Source organism: Parambassis ranga, chromosome 17 (genome assembly GCF_900634625.1).
Source record: "Parambassis ranga chromosome 17, fParRan2.1, whole genome shotgun sequence".
Taxonomy (NCBI): domain Eukaryota; kingdom Metazoa; phylum Chordata; class Actinopteri; family Ambassidae; genus Parambassis; species Parambassis ranga.
In genome coordinates this window covers 7,962,284-7,980,711 of record NC_041037.1, presented here as the reverse complement: position 1 = coordinate 7,980,711, position 18,428 = coordinate 7,962,284, and the positions used below count along the sequence as shown (strand labels likewise).

General features: G+C 41.0%; 2 protein-coding genes across 3 annotated transcripts; both read left to right on the top strand.

Moving 5' to 3' along the window:
* The first annotated feature begins 160 nt into the window (after positions 1 to 160).
* Positions 161 to 3,018, top strand: armc6 (armadillo repeat containing 6). 2 transcript variants are annotated; one of them, XM_028427687.1, is made up of 8 exons: positions 166 to 309; positions 543 to 677; positions 779 to 864; positions 940 to 1,501; positions 1,580 to 1,725; positions 1,813 to 1,944; positions 2,073 to 2,210; positions 2,306 to 3,018. In XM_028427687.1, the coding sequence occupies exons 2-8, from the start codon at positions 557 to 559 to the stop codon at positions 2,516 to 2,518; spliced, it is 1,398 nt and encodes a 465-aa protein (XP_028283488.1). In that variant the 5' UTR covers positions 166 to 309; positions 543 to 556; the 3' UTR covers positions 2,519 to 3,018. The 2 variants fall into 2 exon arrangements, with proteins under 2 accessions (XP_028283486.1, XP_028283488.1); XM_028427685.1 differs by having other exon boundaries at positions 161 to 309; positions 1,580 to 1,944.
* A 493-nt stretch (positions 3,019 to 3,511) lies between these two features.
* Positions 3,512 to 11,636, top strand: slc25a42 (solute carrier family 25 member 42). The gene is made up of 8 exons (XM_028428149.1): positions 3,512 to 3,892; positions 6,753 to 6,917; positions 7,275 to 7,386; positions 7,488 to 7,513; positions 7,655 to 7,821; positions 7,896 to 8,012; positions 8,219 to 8,370; positions 8,468 to 11,636. Exons 2-8 carry the CDS (start codon positions 6,825 to 6,827, stop codon positions 8,791 to 8,793), a joined length of 993 nt encoding a protein of 330 aa, XP_028283950.1. The 5' UTR covers positions 3,512 to 3,892; positions 6,753 to 6,824; the 3' UTR covers positions 8,794 to 11,636.
* The last annotated feature ends 6,792 nt before the right edge of the window (positions 11,637 to 18,428 follow it).

Here is an 18,428-nt window from a genome sequence, read left to right as displayed (position 1 = left end):
TTTATCTCCGAGATAAAAATCTTTATCTTATTTTATATCTAAGAACATAATATACTACATGTAGCGTAAATATAAATGTATGTTTGTTCACGACTCACAAACAAGTTGATTTAAATAGGGAACGGAACTAAGGTTTTTCAGTCAGTTTCAGTGGAGCAAATGTTTGTGTGGGACCTAAGGCGGAATTTGCTATTCACGTAAAGGTTCCGCACAATTCGCTAGCGACCAACAAGTCGACAACGAAAAGTGCGTACCTCTTGTCATTTCATTCATAACAGTGGAAAAGGCTTGTCTTATCACTGGGCGGAGGTAACTAACGATTTCACTGAATTTTATTTTAAGCGACATTTACACCCTAAAAATATCTTTAAAATAACGAAATAACCAATTTCAACATCTTTACTACCTCTAGCTTTGCAAACTTCAGTTGCAATAGCAAGAGGAGACAAAATATAACATCTGTTAGCTAACAATAGCAGACACTATTACTAGCTAACCTGGTTACGGCTGAACCGAATTGATGTTTCTTGTCGATATTTCAGGCTAACTTGGCAAAATGGCCAAACGCAGAATCACACAGGAAACCTTCGATGCTGCTGTCAGGGAAAACATAGAGGAGTTTGAGATGGATCCCGATGAGGCTGTAAGGGAGGCGGTGGAGCAGTTTGAGTCTCAAGGTAAATACCTGCCATTGCTTACACTAACTTCTCTAATTTAAGTAACCAAAAGTTGACCTTTTTACGTACTTGATGAACCCTTGTTTGATGGTTGAATACAGGTGTGGACCTCAGTTGTATAGTAAAAGCTGTACCAACCGTATCATCTGGTGACAATCAAACAGAGCAAGCCCACGAGGTCTTACAGGTAGGTATTTGTTGAAAACAGGCTTTTTTTTGTGAAGGTATGTGGTGCTTCAGTCTCACTATTTTTCACTTGCAGGCTTTAGATTCCCTCAAGATTGGAAACGACTCTCCTGGTGTAACAGAGAATATAAAAAGCTTTACTGAGCAGTGCTCGCTTGAGTTTGCCAAGAGGTACCTAGCTGCCCAGAAAGGTGCCTACCCCATTATCCTCACCTACTGCAAAAAGATCATGGAGGAGCAGGAATCTATGTTGTCTGCACTGTCTGCTCTGGCAGCACTGACAGACGGACAGCCAGATTTGTTGGATGCAGAAGGCCAGCAGTTCCTTTTGGATGTCCTTAAAAAGTACCAGGCAGATTCTTCAGTGACGCGTGTTGCCATCTGCACAGTGCGTCACTGCTGCTTAAAACATGAACAGAACAGGCAGGATTTGGTAAAAGGTGGCATCCTGCCTTTGCTAACAGGCGCAATTACGCAACACAGTGGATGTGCTGACCTGGTGAAGGAAGCCTCTTCAGCTCTTAGGGTCATGACCTTTGATGATGATGTCCGAGTAACCTTTGGACATGCTCATGAACATGCAAAGATGATTGTTCTTGAACACAACGGACTGAAGGTTTTAATTGAGGCTGCCAAAGGTAAGCAAAGAAATAGCCACAGGGCACATATTGCCTTAATGTAGTACCTTTATTTCCTGTATATTTCTTTCCTCACAGCTCACCTTTGCAATACTTCTGTCCTGAGTGAGCTTTGTGCAACTCTCTCTCGTCTGGCTGTAAGAAATGAGTTTTGTCAAGACGTCTGTGACCTGGGCGGTTTAAAACTCATGATGACGTTGCTTGCAGACAGCTATGAGACAGCGGTACTGTACCAAAAACAATTGTGTTACAAAGTAATTCAGCTTCCGGGTTTCTTCTTCCCATTGAACTGGTTTTCCCTCTTCTTGCAGGAATTGGTTCGGCAAGTTCTCAGTGCAATACGAGCCGTAGCAGGAAATGATGACGTGAAAGATGCTGTTGTTAATGCTGGAGGAGTTCAGCTCATTGTCATAGCCATGAATAGGCACATGAGCAATGTTGCTGTGAGTTATTTGTCATGTCTACTCAATAAATGGCTATAAATAGGCATCCTTTGATGTAAACAGACTGATAGGAAGGCCAGTCATATAGGAAAGCAACAAATATTTAAAAAATCCATTTTGTCCTTCAGGTTTGTGAGCAGGGCTGTGCGTGCCTCTCTGTTCTTGCTTTACGTAAACCCAACAACTGCAAAGTCATCATGGAGAATGGAGGAGCTTTGGCTGCTGTACAGGCTATGAAGACTCATACTGATGTTGTCAATGTACAGGTAACATGAGGCCATTAATAACTAATATTGACACTTTAAGTAAGAGGCCCTGTGACTGTTCTTCAGCTCTCTGTTCTTCTACCTTATATAAACAGAAACAAGCATGCATGCTGCTGAGAAATCTGGTTTCACGGGCCCGTACCTACAGCCAGCCAATCCTGGAGATGGGAGCAGAGGCCCTGATAGCCCAAGCGCTAAGGACTCATCAAGACTGCGGTGATGTGGGTAAAGCAGCTCTCAGAGATCTGGGATGTCAGGTGGAACTTCGAGAGCTGTGGACCGGCAAACAGGGCAGTCTTGCAAAATGAAAGTAGAGGATCATTGTAGATCATGAGTTGCAAAATAAAATCCTGTTTATCTTCAAAAGCTGAAAAAGATGCACCTCCCTGCAGTAATTAGACATATTGTAACAGTGCAGTAGTAGAAAAGCCTTGCAGACAATGGAAAGAACATTCCTACTATTCCACACAATGACTTTTAAAGGTTGAATGTTTTCTATTACAGTCAAGTGTATAAAGGCCTTTATAATAATGTTGTACATGCTTTTTAAATTTCTGTAAATTAGTGCTTAAACGTGTGTTTTGTGCCATTGGTTTATATAAAGTCAATTGCTGCTATGCACAAGTTAACTGCATAGCACTGTGGACACTTTTTCCCCTGGTTGATGAATTTTAACTTGTTTTTAAATGCCTTACAGTCATACTAAAAACCAAACTGTTACACATGTTTTATTTGTTTATTTAATACAGTTTAAATCAGCACTGTCCTATTCTGCATGCTTATAATAAAACTCACTTTTGGTGCTCCACTTTTTCCCTCAGTCTTTCTGTGTGGATGCTTGTGGTACCCTGTAAATCATTTCATGCATGAATCCTTGCATCATCAGGTTGCTGATTTGATTTCTAATTTAAATATTTCTTCTTCTGCCACTGTAGCTTCCAGGTCTTAATAATGCAGTGCAATGCGGACAGTTTGTGCTGCAAGTTTATTTGTTTTTTTCCCCCCCAATGCAGGCCAATAATCTAACACCACAGGACATGTCCCGGAAGTGACATGTGTTGTAGATCTTTAGAATTTTATATTTGTCTGTGTGAGTGAGTTTTGTCTGCATGCAGTTTTTCCACATATTATATAATTATATATATTCTATATATCTATATCTATGTATTCTATGGGTTATACAGTCTTTTAGGAGGGGCTCACATGCTAAGTGTGCCTGCTGCTCACGCCCCTCCAACTGACCTATCCAAGCGTGCCCCACCTTTTTCAGACTTCATTTCCCACAATGCCGTTGTGCTCGCCCTTGTCAAACCGTACTGTGGTCAAGCTAACGTGAACTGTCTTAGGTCGGTGACAGAAGTAGTAACATCAGCAGCATAGAGGATGTCTGTCATTTAAAGTCAATGCTGAGCTGATGGATGTGGAAAATATATGGACGTTAGTGCCTTCAGCCCTGGGACATATTTTCTGTCAAGACTCAAATGTACTGTTAATATTTCCCCAACGCTACTGACGAGACTGTCGATAGTATAGCAGTAAGCTAACACCTAGCTTGCGTAACTCAATCCTGTTGTTTGGCTAACTTAGAAACATTTGAAGAACCCGTCAACGACTTAAATTAACGCACCTGGTGAGGGAAACTTCAACACCAGAAACCACCGTGCTTGTGTCAAATTATTAAGGTAAGAAATCCTGTCTTTGTAACCAGTGACAGCTAGCTGGCTGCAAAGGGTGATGGTGTTTTGCTAGTGTACAAGTTAGGACAAGGCTGTGCACGCAGGAACAGACAGGGAGAGGCATGGTAACTACTTTATGAAATATTCTATTTTCTGTTTTATCCTTTTGTTGTTTTGGCACAATCGTTGAAATTATAATTATATGCCAAGTTAAAATGGTAGAATAAGCATAGAATGCTGTTACTAACTCTTTGCTCACGTAATGACCATGTATTACTAGCTAGATAAAACAAACAACTCTCCTATCCTGGAACAAGTCATTTTTAAAACGTAAGAAGAAAATTGCACTTTAAACTTTGAGCTGAAATGAAACCCAAATAGATAAATCAGACACGTGACAGATAATTAATTTGTAATTATTGCATTGCATTCTTCATTTGTTCCTCTCCATTGCTGTGTGTTTTGTATAAGAATGAAGGACTCCATCATAGATTCCATTAGCATTCAGGAACAAGTGACTGTAAAATGATATGCATGGGGAAGGAGGCTCTTGGCAGGGGTGAGGGATGGCTTGTGGCGAAACAGGCCAGTGCCCATCTGAGGGTCTGGCTTGAAGCCCTGTTATACTGATGCCAATATTGGTTGCCCATGACTACCCAGCTTTTCAGCAGATCCTCTGTTTTGTGGATGGGTGTCAAAGTCTTTTTTGCTTAATTATGTACAGTTTACCCTGTTGGTAAACTCTTCCCAGTGATGTTTGAACAAATATTTAATATGTACTTAATAGATTAAGCCTCTTCACTTCAGTGTAATCTTGTGCTACAGAAGCTAGTTAATTCATAATACATTAGTAACATTCATTTGTGACCATGAAAGAGTAATGTTTACTACTTCAAAGTTACTGCATGAACTCAATAATGTCACTCTGAAAACAAAGGTGACCATAGACTAAAAAAAGAATGTGGATTAGAAAAGAAAAGTAATTATATGTTTGAAAACTCAGGAGGTTTAAAGTGGAGTTGGTTTGAGCAGTGTTTGTCTGTGATTCTCATGCAGTCACAAACAATAAACCAGTGTAGTTGGGGTTGAAAGCTGCATCAATAAGTGATTTGTCTCTTCAATTGATTAGCTCAATAAAAAACATGGAGGTGCCTTTGTTTGTAAAACTAGTGAGATCACCCAAAGTCCAGCTCATCTTTATTGATAGAATGCTGAGACTGTTCCTATTGTGCAAAAGATGTGCTGGGACAGTGGTCTGATCTGGCGGGGGAGCTTCAATAGTGCATACGTTGTTCACCTTTCACCTATAAATCTGTCCTTTAGGAGATTTTTGTGACGCAACCTTTTGTGGTTCTACTTTAGACATCGGTGTGGTGTTCGATTTAAGGCAATTGCGTTCTTCAAAAAGGAAGTGTTTACTGGGGGTGTGTTCCGTAGGCTTGTGCAAAATCGTATCGTGTGCAATTAATCGTCAGAAAAACTTTCACCGATTAATATTTGCTACTCACTCGTCATGATGACTCATTTTTGTGTGCGACGTACTCTCAACATCACCCGCAAGCGCGCACATGTGAGCCCAGTGGTATTCAATTAAATGATGCGGAGCAGCACGTTCCTAACAGAGGTTCAACGTCTGTCACCATAAGCCGGAGTACGAAGAAAGCCGAAGAAAGCGCAACGAGGCCTCAACGCCGGCTACAGCTGTAGTGTGTGTATATATATATATATGTACGTGTGTTGCCGCGCATGCGTACGCAACATGCATTAGGTGTGAAGCGTGAAACTTTGGTTGTTGCCATAGTAACTGGATGTTTGCTCGTATAAAAAAAATAAAAGTAAGCTGCCTCCCGATCTTTAAAGGACTCCACAGCAAGATAGGAAAACATTACAACGGTGAAGTCTCCTCCAGCAGATATTGGAAAGAATTCCACTCAGCCCAGAATCCGCGATACATTTAGTCATTGTGCTTGATTTGCAAAGACATACATTTAAATGTGAAATTGTCTGGTTTCTGCTGCTGCTCTACAGTATGAACGAAAACATGCACTAGTGTGGGACATATTCCAGTCACAGGTTAATTTGCACACATTTTTTAACTTTAATAATCACTGATGTGACTTTTCTGGACTTATTTGTCCTGTTTAATTTTAATGTTGATATGCACTGCTTTGTGACCTCAAGATTAGAACATTTGAAGGACTTTTTGCTTCATTATTATTTTGAAGCAGTTTGTGCATCTGTTATCAATACATATTTCAAACATGGCTGGTTTGTTCCTAATCACTACTTACCAGCTTAACCTGTTAGAATGAAGTAGTTAACTTGACTGATGATTTGTCAGTATCATTTTAGAACAATGTGGCGATTTAGAGTCAAAAACATGTAAGTGCAGTTGTCATCAATTAATCGTCAAATTAATCGTTATTGGCTAAATGTCACAATTAATCAAGGTTTTTTTTTGCCACTATCGCCCAACCCTAGTTAGTAGAGAGTCTTTTGTTTAAAACAACAACACTTGTCAGTCCTCAAATGTTGACACGGGACAGCTGAAGCCTGCAGGGGGATGTAAACAAAGTGCATGTGTCCTAGAACAGACTTCTTTCTCTTTATAAGTGAGAGGTGAATGCAGTGTTAAGCGTTACTTCATAATAAAGCCATATGCCTAAAATGCTATATGAGATGCTTTTGTGAATTGTTTTTGTTGTGTAAGCAGTGTTCATATGACAATTCTCCATGTTTAGAGCCATGCTTGTCACGTGATCCTGATGGTGCACCCTGACAGTAATAGGAGTAGAAGCATTAGCCACTGAAATAACCTACACTTTGTCTTATATTTAGGCTAACCTCTCCAACCTTTCTTCTGTAGCTCTTGGCTCCTTCTGTTGCCTCCTCCCCCGGTGTTGAATTCATGAGCGTGGTTAGTGTATAGTCTTTGGGGATGGGGAGTGGAGTCCAGGAACAACGGGCATCACTCACGCAGGGAGAGGTGCTGCCACGGGCTTCATCCAATCAGACAGATGGGAGCTCTGAGGTAAAGTTGTAAACAGACACATTCATACATCAACACTTAAATGGATAGAGACATGCAGCTCAGTTTGAATGAATGCATTTGAATTATTTGTCTCATTTAGAGGCAATTACTACTGTTTGATTAACAGTAAACAGTAGGACATCATGTCTGGACTGAACCGAACTTAGTAGTTTCATGGTCACTTAAGATCTTTTACCAACATCTGCTCCTGTGTGTGAGGTTAATAGTGGCTTAATGATCAACAGCATCTCAAACATAATTTTTTCTTTTTTTCATGTAAGGACACAGGTGGAAATTTACAGGATTCACTCTGTTGCTATTGGTCACCATAATTGTGATTCCTCTATTGCTGTGCAGGGCCTGAAGCACACTCGGTCGGTCCTTAACTCGCTCTTCTCAGGGGCTTTAGCAGGAGCTGTGGCCAAGACGTCCGTCGCTCCATTGGACAGAACTAAAATCATCTTTCAAGGCAAGTTGAATGCTCTGCAGACCTAAAAGTGGAACATATTGCAAATGACAAGGAGAAAATCCTTTTCATTATTTATGGTGTTTCTATGCTTTGTTTTTTAGTGTCTTCAGCACGATTCTCTGCCAAGGTATGTTTAAGCATAAACATCACAAATCAGTTTAGTTTTATTTTTTGCAGTTAGCGTGAGCCACGTTTTAATTCACATGATTACAATTGCTGTTATTTGTTTTATGAGTATCACTGAGCATACATGCACACTACACTACAGGAAGCTTACAGGTTGATCTACCGCACCTACCTGAAAGATGGCTTCCTCAGTTTGTGGAGGGGGAACTCTGCCACCATGGTGCGAGTCATCCCGTACGCTGCCATCCAGTTCTGTGCACATGAGCAGTACAAGAGGCTGCTGGGAGGCTACTATGGCTTTCAGGGAAAGTATGTATCAGTTTTTTTTGCTAGTTTCTGCATTTGTACTTGTCATGTGAAGCTGACACACATTTCTGTTCCAGAGCCCTACCGCCATTCCCAAGGTTACTGGCCGGTTCTATGGCTGGCACTACGGCAGCCATGCTGACCTACCCCCTTGACATGGTGCGAGCTCGGATGGCTGTAACACCAAAGGAAATGTAAGTCCTTTTTTCAGAGTTTAATAAATAGTCATTGCTATTGTTGAGACATGGGTCAGTAAAAATAACGTGGGCAAAAGAGAATACCTGTTTTTTCATATCTTGACAGTTAAGTAGACATTTTAGTCAATGATGCAGCCAGCTGCATTTTATTCATGTGCTTCTTTGTTCTTTCCCAGTATTAAATATGTCGTTGTCTGTTTTAGGTACAGTAACATTCTGCATGTATTTGTACGGATCACTCGAGAAGAAGGCCCTAAAACGCTGTACCGGGGCTTTGCTCCCACCATACTGGGTGTTGTGCCCTATGCTGGTCTCAGCTTCTTTACCTATGAGACGCTGAAGAAGTTACATGCAGGTGCTGCACTGCTAGTTGTATTGATTTGTTTTAATTCTCGTAAATATACACACACACCAACTATTCATGTAACCCATCTTTATTTTCCACCATGTAGAGCAGAGTGGCCGCCCGCAGCCCTATTCATATGAACGCCTGGCTTTCGGAGCATGTGCGGGTCTCATCGGTCAGTCGGCATCTTACCCCCTGGATGTGGTGCGAAGGCGCATGCAGACTGCCGGTGTCACAGGTCATACATACGGCACCATACTGGGCACGATGAAGGAGATTGTATCTGAAGAGGGGGTTGTCCGTGGACTCTACAAAGGTCTCAGCATGAACTGGGTCAAAGGACCCATCGCAGTGGGGATCAGCTTCACCACGTTTGACCTCACTCAGATTCTCCTGCGGAAGCTGCATCAAATGGGCAACACGGCTCGATAAAATAGAAGAGGTGGATGATAAGTGAAAGTGACAGGGAGAGGAATGTGTGTTGGTGGACATAAACAAACACACAGTGGCTCAGGATGCGTGGGTTAATATTAAGTTATTCACTTGCTGTGTCTGTGTGCAACAGAGGTAAACTGAGTGATACACAGTACATCCTGTTGTCATGTACGCACATCTAAGTGCAATATAAGCTCTGATTTTATGTGTGTAATGCTCCTGTTAACCTGTCCTCCTATCTATCAGAGGTTCACACACACACACTGAGTTGCCTTGTGTTTCTGCGACACTTTGCAATGCAATGCAAGTTTCCCCTCAAACTCAAGTTTGATTTAATAGAGAAAAATATGGCCCCTTTGAGATTGGAATTAAGTGATTTTGTTTGAAAGAATTATACCAAAGGAGATAATCTGAGCAGATGTTACTATGACAGCACAGAGATTTATTGTAGCAGCACTGTAACGGCTCGTTTGTTTTTGAGTATATAGCAATCTTTATGAGTCTGTGAACATCTAATTCACAACTTTATTTGTAGTTTAGCAACTGCAGTGACAGCAGACAGATATATGTTATACCAGTGCCAACAGAAATGAACTATTAAACAGCGCCCATACTGTTTTTAGTCATATCCTGGGCCTTTGGCAATGATTGCAAATTGTTGTATGACATAATACAGTTTTTGTTCCTGCACAGATATAATGCAAATCAGCCCATTTGATGGGTCATCCTCCAAATGTGAGATCTTAAACATACAACAGCCCTTATCCACCTGAATAAGAAGTTTACTTCTTCGCTGTTGGGGATTAGAACAATTAACCATGCTCATGTGTGCTGCTGCTGTTGGGGCTGCACACACTATCCAAATGTTGTCTTCCATTCGCTGTCAGCGTGACAGCTGCATGGTTTGTCTCTTCACTGCCTGCTGTGTTTAAAACTTGACAAGACATTAGTAGATTGACTGTGACAGGTCATTGAAACTCACCATGTAGAGCTGTAGCTAACCTGACTGGAAATATGCAAACACACAGTGCAGACATCTCTGTTACAGGCATAATTTTACTACATTTTCCACAGTACTGGACTTTACCTCAGCTTATAATCAAATTGTCACATATCAGTGTGTTCGGTGGAGTTTGACAGTATTGATTCAGACGTACAGTTGCTGAAGTGTGTCAATAGTTTCTATACTTAGACTTCACATGCCAAGGTGCAACGGTTGAGCTGAGTGAGCAGCTGAGCACAGAGCCAAGTGGAGCAAAGGGCAGGAAGTGTCATCCTTATCACAAACAGGCAGGCAGGTGGTCATATGAAATTTAAGTTAGTTACTAATAACATTATAATCAATGTAATTTGATTCTCGCCTGATAAAGAAATGGTTTCATATATGACCAGAAGACAACCCCACAACAACAACATGTTATAACAGGATCAGGTTAGTGGTTTCACTATGAAAGTGGAGTCTGATTAGATCAGGTCATTAACTATTTAACCAGTGATTGCTTCCCAACTAAAACTGGTTAGATACCAGCTTTACCAGCTAATCATGTTTTTTAAGCCTGTTTATGGTGAGTAAATGTGTTTGTTTTTCTTTCATAGTGTGTAAAAAGTAGTCAAAATGAACTACAAATGTGACTTAAAGCACAGCTTTATCCGGTGATTTACATCACCCCAGCCCTGTTTACTGAACTCACAGCTGACTTGCCTCTGTCTGACCGTCACCGTCCTGATTATTGCTTTCAAACAGCAGAAAGCCTCGACCCTCTCAGGCCTTCAGCAGAGCACAAAGGCCTGCAGGCTGTAGGATGACAGTGTGATTGTTTTGCTCTTCTCCTCCTATCAGCCCACACATCTGATTCTCAGATCAGCTGATCAGCTGCAGGCAAATGCAAGTTCAGTCTCTTTATATCAGCTTACCCCTTGCCTTTGGACATTTAGATCATTGACAGTGTGGTCTGTAACCAGCACCTGTTCGGAGTTGGAGTGCCACTTGTTGGAAAGTATACTGAAAGCTGAACAAAGGGTAGTTACCCACTAATAAGTGCCTAGCAAGGAATAGTACATTTCTACTATGACTGAGCGAATTCTACTAACCTTTTTGAAGGTTGCTTCCATTTTCTAGCCTTGTTTCAGTCTTGAAGTTACAAGTATTTGGGCACTGGGTGGTGTGAGAGTGGTTTGTTAGACATCTGTGACTGAATGTATTTATACTGGTCCAGTTTTTCTATGTGGATTTTGTAAAAACCTGCATAACTGCCTTGCAGAATATTGCTGTCTTTGGTGACATACATGTAATTCAAACATGTTTAGGACTAAATCAAAAGAATGTAGGAAGACTTAAAAGCACACAAAGGTTTTACTATCCAGAATTTATTAGAAAAATATAACGATCATATTGTAATTGTTTTAATGATCAGATGAATTAGGTAAAGAGTACACTATGATGAGGAGGGCCTGTAGAACTCCCAGACAATCATTTAATGCCAAAAAGTTGTGTTCTGTTGTTGCTCATCTTTGAACACAAGAGTGGCTTAACATTCAGATAGTACAACAGCTAACCCTGTGAGAGTGTAGAATTGTAGAATTAAAAGTTTTTAACCTGTTTGTTGGTGAAGCCACACAGACACACACTTCTTATTCTTGATGTTTTACAACAGATCATCTTGTATGTTTTTGTTTCAGTGCAGCAGTGTCACAACAGCTGTTTTTGTAAATCCCAGTGATTCGTGCCAACTGAATGTAAACATACCTACTAATAACTACACCCTGTGTCCAGTCAGTAGTGGTGGTGGTGTATCTGTAGGCAAGTTCTCAAATAAAACTGGATGTTGATGACAGATTGATTTGTGTTTATAATTTACTGTGTTATTATTTCTCTAAATGAAACAAAAATCTAAAATATGATGGTTAAACATGGCCTCTTTCTTTCTTTGGATTTTTAACGGCTTTATTGTTTAGGTGTAATAACATAAAATGAACACTAGATGGGGCGCCATGACCATGAATGAACTCCTGCGCCTGCAGTGCTGCAGGCTGGCCGACAGGTGGCAGCACAGCACGGTTATCGGATCTACAGGCAGAAGGTCAGACGGCGCTGCTGCTGCGCCGCTACCCGAGGTCGGGCTGGCTCCTTGAACTTGACCGTGAACGCAAAAACATGACCCCAGAAAATTGAATAATATTATTAAAATACTAAGATTGTCTCTGGTTTTATAGATGCATTGAAATTGTATATAAAATAAATATTAATGCTGTTTTTTGGCTGCGTGTTTATGTACATTGGACAGCTTTGTAATTCAGATATGTTTTTCTTCAGGCAGCTTGCTGCTCTTTGTGCACAGATTTCTGGGAATGTGGGAGAAAAAAAGAAGCTCTAAAGAAAGGCGCTATAGGGATATATGACTAATTAGAGAGTGAAGGAGGGAGGAATGATGGAGGCTGTCGGAGGATGTGGTTGCCATAGATACTTGGCATGATGCCGGATGGAGGCAGAGCCAATTTGCATTCATTCAGATGATGGCGGCTCCCACAGGCTCTCTCTCTCTCTCTCCCTCCCCCTCCCTCTCTCTCTCTGAAAATAAAAGCATCAAAAGAACCATTTCTTCATTTTAATTTCTTCCCTCTTTATAATTCAATTTCCTTTTTATTTTGGTGCGAAACAGAATGATTTAAAAAATGCCATTAACCTACTTCTGCTTGATGAAAAATACACGTGCTGCTCTGGTGAATATTATTAACAGTTGGCTGTTTATATGTGATTCAGGAAGTTAAATGTTGCTCTAATAGAACTAAGCAAACACGTTTTGTTTAGTTTCTTTTTTAAATACAATTCCTGTTTTTATAAAAATATAAAAACTTTAATCCAGGAAAGCTGCTGTGGCCTGTGGACTTTTCTGTGCAGGCCTAAATTTGTCTTTCGAGTTGAGCTTCAAAAAATCCAGGATTCATCATTTTTTTCTTTCTTCATTTTTCCTTTTTAAAAGGCTACCGTAATCTGGACAGTCCTTTCTTTTATTGCAGTTGTGCACCGATAGCCTTTTATGTCTTAATGTCTTTTATGTCTTAATGGGCAGCATATTAATTTCCCTTCTTCAGGGAACCTGGCCTCGACAACAGCCCAGTTCGCTGTCGTTGGCCTGTGAAATAAAAGAGAACTTTGTAACATTTCCGATTTGTGTAGAATCTTTTATTTCATTGCAGAAACACTTGACAAATTAAAACAAAAGAAGTTTAACTTTTTTCAGTCTGTGGAAAAAAAGAAATGTACTTCTAAAGAAACGTGTTAAAAAATTAAATTTATTATATATTATTAATTGTGTGTAAAATAAAGTGTAGTTCAATTCAAGAAAAAAATTGTCACACTGTGAAAACACACAGACACGCACACACACAAACACACACACATATATATGTATATATATAGCTGCATTAAGAATTTTACAGTAGTGTAATAGTGCACTTTTTCAAAAAAGATTTACAAATTTATTAAATTTCAATTTACTGACCACATAGCTCCTTTCTCATTCTCATCAAATACAGCAATAAAACCTGAATAATTATAATGTAAAAAACTGACTTGCAAACACCACTGATAATATATATATATATATATATGTGTGTGTGTATAGGCACATAAAGAGGCACAGCTGGTAAAAAAAACAATATAAATGTACTATATCTGTGGTAACAAATCTCTCTTTGTCAGTGATTTTTCGACTGTTACATAATAAAATATTTAATTATGCAGCACAAATCCGTCCAGTCTTTGAGGCTAATGCAGCCAATCAGAGATTTCCCAGCCTGCCATCAATCTGCAAGAGAAGAAGACAGAGGGGAAATTAGTGACAGAACTGGGACACACAATATAAAAGACAAGAGAGAAAAATTGTCATATTTTTCAAAGTCAGGAGATTTCCTGTAAGATACAACTGTCAGAGGACTGACACAGCACATTTGGACTACAGTTTAAAAAAAAAAGGGGGGGGGGGGGGGGGTGAAGATACAGAAGGGACTCCCTCCTCATGACTACCAATATCTGTCTGTGTCTGAGTCTACACTCCTCCACCCATGACCCCTGAAGTCTGGAGCATCAAGAGGACACACAGTCAGCAGGGAACCCCATGATTATGCCAGAGGGAACACACACACACAGAGTTCTGCTGTCTGGTTTTGCACCGTCACGACTGAACAAGATAAGACAAGCAGATAAAAAGGAGATAATCCTAATTTGTGCTGACTTTAATCAAAGCCACTGACAAAACATATTCCAGCCAACATTCTATCAATCACATCAGGTGGATTTTGAAATATGAGTGTCATATTTCCAACATACTCTTATTTCTAAAAATCAAGGTGTGTGTGTGTGTGGGGGTGATGAGGAGGCAGAGGAAGAGGGTGGCCATAATTGAGAAGATCTGAGCTAGACTACAGGGTGGATGCAGGGATTCAGACATTGGGCAATTATGAGGGGCCTTCCCGAGCCTATAGGGCTCTCCAGGGCTCTTGTCCTGCCTACGCTGTCCCAACAAGCAGCTAATGTATGCAGAGAGGAGCCTACAGTCTAACCACACACAGAGAGACATCACATAGCTCAGTTCTGATACCTAGAAAAGGAATACATGGTAACTGAAATACTCAGTGTCACTGTTATATAGCCTTAAATAAGCTAGCGGTGCAGCTGTAACATGTACAGTAATCTGAAAACCATGTGACAGATTCATAATTAGGCATCATAAGAAAACCAGAAACAACTTTCAGCCGACATAATCTTTGCTGTCTTCTCTTTTCAAACATTGTTTTTGACCAGCGACTTCGATTAGATGGCGGTGATGCTTTACTTTATTTAAAAACTTCAAAATGAGGAATTCAAATTTTTACAAGTAAAATCTGGAAACAACAAAAATGAAAACTAGTCTGTTTGTTTTAACCATAAAATGTTCAAATAATGCAGCCACAAACCACAGAAAGACTCGTCTTCAAGCTTCAAAAACAAAAACTCCACCAGCGTGCAGAAATTGTTTGTGTCTGTGTGTAGAGTTGTATGTGTGCCTTGGAAAGTTGGAGAAAAAAGCCTGTATTTGTACCCATGAGGACGCTGCATATGTGCATATGGGTATACTGAATTCTGCTCTCTCTGCATTTACCCCCACCTCCCCCAACACACACACACACTGACATTGTGTCCGTCCAACAAAGACGTCCATGCAGCCCCCTCATTATAAATACATGTCATTGGATCACGGCTCGTCTGAATCCCTGAGTCTGCTGCGCTCTAAGTGGCCGTGACTGAGCCCTGAATGGGTGGCCAAGCCCAATAGAGCCAACAGTGTGTGTGCGTGTGTGTGTGAGTAGCCTCAGCCTATGGGAATGAAAACATCGCAGCAGGACGAGGTCAGAGGTCAGACTGCCTGTGTGTGTGCGTGTGTAAATACACACTTGCACACTTTATGCTGCACACAACTAACAGATGATGAAAACGGTTTTGGGTTCAGCTGAAGTGTGTGAAGGAGGGTCGCTTCAAAACTGGGGCAATAAGTTTCCGGCTGCCTCAACAACAAAGCTGCATGCATCCAGTCCTGGTTCACTTAGATGGAGGGAACAAGGTGTGTGTGTATGTATATATTTGTGTACATCTGTGTGTGTGTGTGTTAAAAGAGCTCATCCTGTCTCATTTTGCAGGAGAAATGTGACTCTATCCCACCGGAACCACAAACCAGGCCACAGTGCTGTACTCTCATTCTCTGTCAGCCTCTCCCGCTCTCTCTCTCTCTCTCTCTTACACACACACACACACACACACACACTATCAAGGCTTCTATTTCTGAGTCAAAGCTTGCATTTCTCTCTGGGCATAACTAAGTTTTCCTCACTCTACTTTTGCTCAAGTTTTGAACCCAAGAGATATGACCTGGAGTCGACCGCAAATCAATATTTAAAGATTAACTAATCACCAGTAGAAATGCTCCATATCCACACCAAATTACACATAAATGAGAAGGAAAAGAGGTGATGGCAGCAGCTCATGCTAATCATTTCTGCTATCTGAGAACGTCCACGCGGTTTACCTATCCTTCTCCTGCTCCTCCTCACTAAAGGGGAAGGACCCCTGGATAGCTGCCTACACACAGTGCCTGAAGAGATTCAGACACAGTCGTGGCAAAGGTTTAGAACCTCAGGTGCATTTCTGGACTACACAGCAAGCTTTCAGGGTGCTTTAAGTGTTATGTGCTATTAGCTTCTTTAAATTAGAATGAGGTTACAAATTTCATCATAAAGACTGAACTGTACTGGACAGGAAATGTGAGAAGAGGGCCGAGCAAGGAACAGTATAAAACTGGGGACTCGCTTGAGGACCGAGAATCAGGAAGCTTGATACATTTGTAAATATAAAAACTAAAGGTACAGAAGTCAGGTGCAGAAAGTAAAAAATATGGAGGCCTCTAGCCTGTATAATATGTAATATAAACAAATTTAAGAAAAGGAATTCCATTCTAAGTAGAAAAAATTGAATCAGCACATGGCCTGATTCTGCTTAGTAAAAGCGACTTACAGACAAAAAGTTGTGAAATGTTGAAAAATAAAAATATGAAAGAAAACCAGAGAAAGGGGGACAAAGAGAGATTTGCCAATGCCGGGCTTCCTTTAGGCATGGCTGAGAAACTATAAGGCTTGGTGATGTGCCAGTGGTTCAGCAACACAAATGCAAACACACACACCAATGCTGCAGGTACACACACACACACACATACATTCTCCCCACTGAGCCAGGGCCTGTACCAGAGACAGGTCTATGGGTCTATTGAGGGAACTGGGAGGGAGCTGTCCCTTTCTGTGGAGCTAATGAAGCCTGGACTGGACCCACAGGCATAAAGGAGTGGAGAGAGTTAGCACTGCGCTCCTTCACCCAGTCACTCACTTCCTCCCTTTACACAGCTCCTGATGAGGTAATGCGCTCTCCCCTTAAAGGGCTACTGTAAGAAACACACCGTTACGCTCAGGATGTTATGACAGGAGACAAAAGAAGCACATTTTGATGGGATAAAAAAACTATTTAAAGCATAGGGATTGAATTAAAAGGCTTAAACCAACAAGGAGACAGCACAGCACTCGGTGGTGTCTGATGTAAATAAAATATAATTTTTTCTGTAAAAGTTCCTCAGTTGGTAATCAGTACTCAGATTAAAAAAAAATATTTTTTTTATGGAAACATGACGTGTATATAGGCTGAACTTAAAAGAAAAGAAAAAAAACGACTTATGTTCATCAAAATAAAAAAAAATACCAAGTAATTTTCATAGTTTTTAGGTAAAAAATTTTAGTTTAAGACATGAATGCAGCTCTGCATTGAATGTGAATTGTTAATACAAAAATAAAAAAAATCAATGCTAAAACAGAATGCTGGATGGAGGTTTCTTGATATGATGTTGGTGCCACTAAGGATTCCTTCCTACTACTATTGAGTTATTATTGACAGAAACCATAACACTGAGCGTATGCAGCCGTCTTCTTACAGATGAAACTGCTGTTTAATGTAACATTTGGTCAAAACTGGCACCACCATTTCCTCCATCATGGAAATGTGGAGTGTTACAATGCGGCCGTCAGCTAGTGAGAAACAAAGACAGGCACCACAAGGAGAGCCTGAGAGCAATGTGTCACTCAGAGAAGAAATGTCACAGAAAGCAGAGATGTGGGGAGAAAAGGCTTCCAGACAACACTTTCAGTAGGGGAGGTCCGACTTGGAGCTGTCTGTCTTTCTGCTATTCTGCTACATGTTGATGGAGGAGCTCTTGTCCAAGTCTACACCCTGTCTCGTCCTCCTTGAACACCCAGACTGAGCTAATAATAGGCAGCCGTGCTTATCAAGCAGTCTGGCAACTTCATTTGCATCCTATGAGACCCAGACGACAACCAAAGAGGCCCTAGACACACACACAGACCCATGAACCAGACGACCCCTTCACTGGCCTTGACCCATGAACTCTAGGGTCCTCTTTCACCTGCTACAACAGCATTCATGTTAGCAGTGCTGTCCCGGCAGCACCCGCCTCTTCTGCATATGTCCTCCTTGGATTCCCACGCTCCGAGCTCAGACCTCCAGCATGAGAGACGGCCACATTTTAAATGCGGCGGTATTCATACGGGATATTATGGAGATTAGCATTGTATGTGTGTCTGGCTGTCTGACTCTTTTGGGCCTCATGATTACCGTGATATTTTTACGACTGTTCTTTCCTATTTAAAATGATCTGTAAACAATCTTTAATCCTGTGACAGCCTGGTGCACAAAGGCCATGTGACAAAGTGGTCCTGTTTGTGTGTTTGCTTTGCACAGCCAGCCATCTCACAACATGAAGTCATTCTTTTCTTTCCTCGCTGTGTTGTCGATTCTCTCTCTCCTCTGGCACATTAAGGGTAAACTCATGACTCGCCTCGCCTTGCCTTCCTCTTCCTGATTCTTTACCCTCTCTCATTGGCTGAAAGCATCTCCACAAACCCTCATTGGCTGGACAGAAACAGTTATGAGGCTCACACAATGCTTCTGTGTAGCAGGAGTGTTTAAGTGTTATTGTGAGAAATGGGTTAACATGTGATCCTGCTCTGCTACAGTTGATGTGGCTGTGAGACATGCAGAT

Bases quoted from the DNA above. Each gene is read 5' to 3' on its own strand.
- armc6 (XM_028427685.1), top strand. From the start codon at position 557: ATGGCCAAACGCAGAATCACACAGGAAACCTTCGATGCTGCTGTCAGG. The intron at 865-939 runs GTAGGTATTTGT...TTTCACTTGCAG, and splicing joins AAGCCCACGAGGTCTTACAG to GCTTTAGATTCCCTCAAGAT. The intron at 1,502-1,579 runs GTAAGCAAAGAA...CTTTCCTCACAG, and splicing joins TTTAATTGAGGCTGCCAAAG to CTCACCTTTGCAATACTTCT.
- slc25a42 (XM_028428149.1), top strand. From the start codon at position 6,825: ATGGGGAGTGGAGTCCAGGAACAACGGGCATCACTCACGCAGGGAGAG. The intron at 7,387-7,487 runs GCAAGTTGAATG...TTTGTTTTTTAG, and splicing joins AACTAAAATCATCTTTCAAG to TGTCTTCAGCACGATTCTCT. The intron at 7,514-7,654 runs GTATGTTTAAGC...ACTACACTACAG, and splicing joins CAGCACGATTCTCTGCCAAG to GAAGCTTACAGGTTGATCTA.